The sequence below is a fragment of the Galeopterus variegatus genome, unplaced genomic scaffold, assembly GCF_000696425.1.
Source record: "Galeopterus variegatus unplaced genomic scaffold, G_variegatus-3.0.2 Scaffold588, whole genome shotgun sequence".
NCBI lineage: Eukaryota > Metazoa > Chordata > Mammalia > Dermoptera > Cynocephalidae > Galeopterus > Galeopterus variegatus.
Genome location: NW_007726699.1, coordinates 402695 through 409264, shown reverse-complemented (window position 1 = coordinate 409264; position 6570 = coordinate 402695). Strand labels below are relative to the sequence as shown.

Here is a 6570-nt window from a genome sequence, read left to right as displayed (position 1 = left end):
TTTTAAAAAAAAAAAAAAAAAAAAAAAAAAAAAAAAAAAAAAAAAAAAAAAAAAAAAAAGAATAATTCTCATAAGCATCCTTAATTTTGGACAGAAATCTATCCTGGATGATATAAAACAGCAGAACAGTGTATGTAGAGAGTCAAGAACTTCAAAGTGATTTATATATACTATCTTTCTTTTATATACATAAATATACATATTTATAAAGATGTATATGTTTGTGTGCATATATATATATATATATACATCTTTATAAAGAAATCAGAGCACTGTTTTCAATCTCAGCACTATTGACATTTGGGCTGGATAAGTCTTTGCTGTAGGGGCTGTCCCATGCATCGTATGATGTTTAGCAGCATCTCCAGTTGCTTGCTACTAGATGCCGATAACAAAACCCCCAGTCATGACAACCAAAAATGTCTCCAGACACTGTCCAAAGTCTCCTGAGCCAAGAGGGGCCCCAAATTAGTGGTGAGAACCACTAAGCTAGAGGATGAAAATGCTAAATGTCAGCATTCCTTAACCAAATCAGTTAGATGGTAAATGGATTAATAGGTGGAGATTAAGTATATTAATCCTAAGAATGAAAGCTACTACAGAAAATGAAAAAATTTTCAGAAAAATACATGTTTACATCAGAATCCCTTCAGTGTATTTCATGGTAGCTTGATCACGGGGGTTGTTGTCCAATGACTTGGAAATTTCGGTAGCATATTCCAAAATGTGATATTCTTTTAAGTATTCCTCAGACGCTGACTTTGCCAGGTTATTCAGCACTCTGACTGCAGGGAATAAATTTTAGCAAAGAATATGATGCTTAAGGTTTTTTTCCACAAAAGAGTTAAGATGTCAATAGATATAGCATTTAATGTCATTTCTTCATCACTGCAAATAACCAGGCTTTTTCTTAATAAATCAACTATTGATCTGCACTGCATGGGGGTTGGTTTTCATACAATGCATTTGTGTGCACACAGCAGTTATAGGACCAAAGAGCTAAGATAATAGATTAAAACCAAATTCTGAGTCTGTTTTGCATTGAACGGGGTCAGAAATAGAGTGAGAACATGCATGGAGTGAAGCCAGTCATCACCATGGTAACCAAGTCCGACAGAAAACAGCCAGTACAGTCCTACAATAAGATACAATAACATGATACAACCTTACAACAAGAAGCACATGAAAAAGTCCCACAAACCTAATTAATAAATAATGGGCTGTACCTAGATATGCACTGCCTTGAGAATGTACTCTCTGAAAAGACAATAATTTTGCTTCTTTAGTGAGAGTTATGTATTTTGACAATAACACGGACTCCTAAAAAGTAGAAAATGTTTTCTAAGCCATACTTTGCTATGGGAAAGAGAAAAAAAAAAACATAATAATTACGTGGGCTGAAATGGGTTCTTTTAAAATCCCTATGTTGAAGTCCTAACCCCAAATACCCTCAGAATGTGACTGTATTTGCGGATAGGGTCTTTAAAGAGGTAGGTAAGTTAAAATTAGACCATTAGGGTGGCCCTAATCCAATATGACTGGTGTCCTTATAAGAAAAGGTGATTAGGACATGGACACACACACACACACAGAGAAGTGACTGTGAGGACACAGGGAGAAGGCAGCCATCTGCAAGCCAAGGAGAAAGGTCTCAGAAGAAACCAACCCTGCTGACACCTTGACCTTGGACTTCTAGCCTCCAGAACTATGAGACATGAGTTTCTGTTGTTTAAGCCACCTACTCTATTGTACATTATAACGGCAGCTCTAGCAAACTAATACAATAATGTCCTGAGAAGGTGTTATTAGAGCATTGCTAGCACTACAGAAAAGCTGATTTAACTCCTTGTGCTATGGAAGTCAGTCTTAATTAAAGGATTACTACTAAGTTATCAAGAAACATCTCTTACCATCATCAGTACCTAATTCATTGCCCAGTGCCTACTGCACTCTTTCCTACCCCCCATCCAGAGCATTATGCCGTGCACTTGGAGCAGAACAGCCACATAACTCATCTCCCTATGTCCACTCTTACCCACCATGTAATTCATACTCCATACATCAGCAAAAGTGATCTCAAAACAGAAATCAGATGATGGCATCTCCACCCTAACTCCCTGCAATGGCTTTGCTTGGAATAAAGTCCAAATGCCAACCCAAGTCCCTGCACAATCTGGGTCCAACTGCCTTCTGCTCTTTGCTCACTGAGGCATCTTTCCACTCCTAGGACAGGCTCAGCCCTCCCCCACCTCAGGGCTCTGCAGGTGCTGTCCCTCTACCAGGACTGCCCCCTCACCTCGCCACATGTGGCTCCTGCAGTCCATTGGGTCTCAGTTCTATGTCCCCTCCCTTGAACATCTTTCACAGGTAGATTCTCCCCCTACACACACACACAACCCCACTTCTCTAACTCCATCCCTAGCTTGCATTTAGCACTGCCTGTAATCATTTCATGTATTGGATCACTTGTGTTTTGTGTGTTACCTCCTTTTTTTTTAAAGATGACCGGTAAGGGGCCGGCCCGGTGGCGCACTGGATAGTGCGCCGCTTGGGAAGCGCGGCGGCGCTCCCGCCCGAGGGTTCAGATCCCACATACAGACCGGTTCCCGCTCACTGGCTGAGCGAGGCGCGGGAGCAACACCGAGGGTTGCGATCCGTTGCCGGAAACGGAAAAAGACAAAAGACAAAAAAAAAAAAAAAAAAAAGATGACCGGTAAGGGGATCTTAACCCTTGGCTTGGTGTTGTCAGCACCATGCTCAGCCAGTGAGCAAACCGGCCATCCCTATGTGGGATCCAAACCCAGGGCCTTGGTGTTATCAACACCGCACTCTACCGAGTGAGCCATGGGCCGGCCCATGTTACCTCCTTTAAATGACAGAGTTGGTGTTTCTGTCTTGCTCACTGTTCTGGACTCAGCATAGTGCCTGGGGCATAGCAAGTGCTTGATAAACATTTCTTGAATGTGTGAACTCTGATCAGGTTGAAATTTTCACTCCCCTCTCTTTGTCTGCTTGCCCACCCCCACCTGACACTTGCCTGGAGACTGGAACTACAGTGTGTTCCCATCAAAGCTGCCACTAATGACACTGATACCTCCTAGCATCCCATTTTACCAGAACCCCCATCTCCCTCACCCAGCTGATATGGCCTCCTTGGAAAACCACACTTGTCTACCAAACCAGGTTTGCCTGATCCCTTAGAACTTTGCTCTGAACTGCCCAGCCACCTCTGGAGGGCCAGGCCCAGCTCCCATGTAAGTATCCCTCATTCCCACCCTGGTTTCCCCTGCTCACCAAGGCTCCAGCATACCTATGACCAGTCCTGCCTGCATTAGGACAACAACTCGGAAACTCAACTGTATATATCAAGGATTACACTTTCATAAATGTCTGTAAGAGAATCTGTACAGCAAGGAGTTACCCAAACAGGCTTTAGGATCAGATAGACCTAGCTTGGACTCCCAACTCCAGATTTGCTAGCTGCGGAAGCTGAAGTAGTTTATGTTATTTAATCTCTCTGAACTTCAGCTTCTTCATCAAAAAAAGGGGTGGGGGATAAATAATACTATATGAGGTATATTAAAGGATAAAGGAGATCATGAGCATAAAGTGCCTATACATAGTAAGCAATATGATAACTCAAATGATAACAAATGATACAAATGATAACTCTTACTATAAAACTGAATTTACAAACATGAACTTTAGAAAGGGTAAGTAGCTTGCCCAAGGTGACCTATGATCTTCTAGCCATGGTGGCAGATTGCAAAAACAGCTGCAATTCGGGCCGGCCTGTGGCTCACTCGGGAGAGTGCGGTGCTGATAACACCAAGGCGACGGGTTCGGATCCCATATAGGGATGGCCGGTTTGCTCACTGGGTGAGCGTGGTGCTGACAACACTAAGTCAAGGGTTAAGATCCCCTTACCGGTCCTCTTTAAAAAAAAAAACAGCTGCAATTCGCCACACAAGCCTGCACCCAACTCCCATTTGCAATGCTACTCTGTACCTCCTCCCATCAAAAGGTGAATAAAGCCTGATGACTTTAACCAATCAAATGCAGTGGAAGAGGGTATTGTACCAATTCTGAGCCTAGGCTTAGGCTTCTGCTCTCCCTCTTGGAATCCTGTGAGCTGCCAAGTGAACAGGCCTGGGCTATGCTCCTGGAGGATGGGAAACGTGGCCCAGCCACCCATCATCCCAGCCAGACAACCACCAGACATCTTTCAGACCAGCCAGCCCCAACTGGCCCTGCCAGCTGATCTCAGATGCTTGAATGAGCCAAGCCCAAATCTGCTGAGCTCACCCCAGACCAGTAGAATCCCTCAGCTCACCCAAATCTCATGGCCCAAAATTGTTTTAAGCCACAGAGTTTTGGGATGGTTTATTATGCAACAAAAGCTAACTGATACAGCCATGTAAGTATAACTAAGCCAATCAGTGGGTCAAAATTGCTTAAAACATAAGTTCAGTAGATATTCTTCACCTCTACTATATCAGTGGTGCCACAGCAGTCTCAGGGATGTTTGAAGATAAAATAACAGCCACCATCAATGAGTACTTAACTACATGCCAGGCATCCTTCTGTGCACTTTACAGCCCCCATGAATGCTTTTAGTATCACAGCAATATACAGTGTAGGTTCTGTTTATATCCCTACCTTACAAATATGAAAACTGTGACCCAGAAAGCTTAAGTAATGTGTCCAAAGGCACAAAGCTACTACATGGAGAGATAGGCTTTGAATCCAGAAAGGCTGGCTCTGATGGCCTCCTTACTGTCTCCCTGAGGCACATGCTAACAGCCTTTGACATTCTAAAAGGGGCTTCTGTCAGAATGAGGCACTTTATGTCCAATACTCGTACACACACCAGCCCTCCAAAGAAAGCAAGCCAACACAGCCACACACCCATTTCCCTTTTCCTGTGGACGGGAATAGCCCAGGAAGCATCCAGCTGTGAGACACAACAGCTTTTTCCTTCTGCAGGTGTCCCCCTACCTTTCTGCTTCACCAAGTCCTGGCTGTCTTTTAAGTCCCTGAGAGCAAAGCACAGCAGGTTTGACCATGCCTTCTGGAAATACTGGAATCCTTCTCGAGTCATCCCAATTTCAAGATAGAGCTCTCCGATGGCATTCTGTACTCTGAGAAGCATTTCTGTCATGGGTTGGCTCTGTACAAAATGAAAAAGGAACCATCCCGAAGGAACACAGCATTAGGATGGGTATAGCTGCCAGACAGTGCTCAAGAATGGCTCATTTCATAATGATCTTGCCAAAGATTGTATGCTTTACATCACTTGTCAGGGAATTTTAAATATTTTTAAAATAATGGTTATGTGAAATATTTATTGGGGATATTGTAAACTGAAAATACAATTCAGAGAATGTTTTCACAGGTTATTAGCTGATGTTAAGAATTTCTGAAGAATAACATGACAATGTCTTACATGTGTTAAAAATTCCAGAGGAGGTGGAATCCAGAATTCTGATGAACAGCTGGAAATGCAGCCTATGTGGCTCTTGAGTTCAAGTGGAACCAGAGCGCTACTAACTTTATGTTAGACACATTTTTACATAGACACTTGAATTTAAATTCCCCTTACTAGTCTAGCATATTTATTTCAGGGGTACTTAAACTTCATTAACTTAAATCATTCCTCTATCAAATCTTATCAATGCATGAGAATATGCCGGTTGGCTATAGTCTTCTAAATATCCAGCACAAGAAATGAGAGTGTTCATATCTCATTTCAGGAAACCTAATATTAACAAGAATACAAATGAATGTTTTTGGTAACTAATAAGGCCCTATACAATGGATGGCATTATCATTGTCATGGGTTATGCAGTACTTTATACTATACCACAATGTTAGCCCAGGAAGGAGTGACTAAGCCTGGCCTCCTGGTGTGACTTTGGAGACTTCTAGTCTTTCTACTCTCATACACCTACTGAAAGTGCTCTTCCATGTCACCTTTTGCAGCTTGACCCAGAGCTTTCTAACAGGAGTCCTGCAAACAGGTGATGTTTGTTCTCAGATATTGGTCTTCTCATCCACAGAGGCAGCCAGGTATGGTGTGGAACTCCTGGGCCTGTGGTACTTTTATGCATGCCTCAGAGCTATCTTTAAAAGTACCCCCCTCTCAGCAGCTACTCTCGATCTCATCCCTGTTGCTCATATTCCCAATCCCCCACTTCAAAGATAGCCTCCATTCTAACTTTACTAAGGTCAAATCTACCCCCTGAAAGCTTGCCCTCAAATATTGGTTGGAATGAGGCCTGGCTACAGGTAACAGAAAACCCAAATTAACAGTGGTTTAATTTCTCTCATGCAAAAGTCAGTAACTAGGTGGCCCAGGGCTATAGACATGCCACAATGTCAGAGATTCAGGCTCCTTTTATCTCACTGCTTGACCTTGCCTGACCTCCATTCTCAAGAATACCACTTGGTCTAATATGGCATTCCATCTCACCATCATATTCAGAATTCAACCAGCAGGAAGGAGGAGAGGACTGAATATTTGTGTCCCCCAAAATTCATGTTGAAATCCTAAACCCCAATGCGATGGTA

The 6570-nt window shown here is 42.8% G+C and overlaps 1 protein-coding gene across 1 annotated transcript in view; it reads right to left on the bottom strand.

Moving 5' to 3' along the window:
• LOC103588569 (tetratricopeptide repeat protein GNN-like) overlaps positions 1-6570 on the bottom strand; it is a 61267-nt gene that overhangs the window by 17211 nt on the left and 37486 nt on the right. The window contains 2 exon segments of the mRNA XM_008570282.1: positions 638-785; positions 4999-5170. Of these exon segments, the coding sequence (XP_008568504.1) occupies positions 638-785; positions 4999-5170 (320 nt within the window).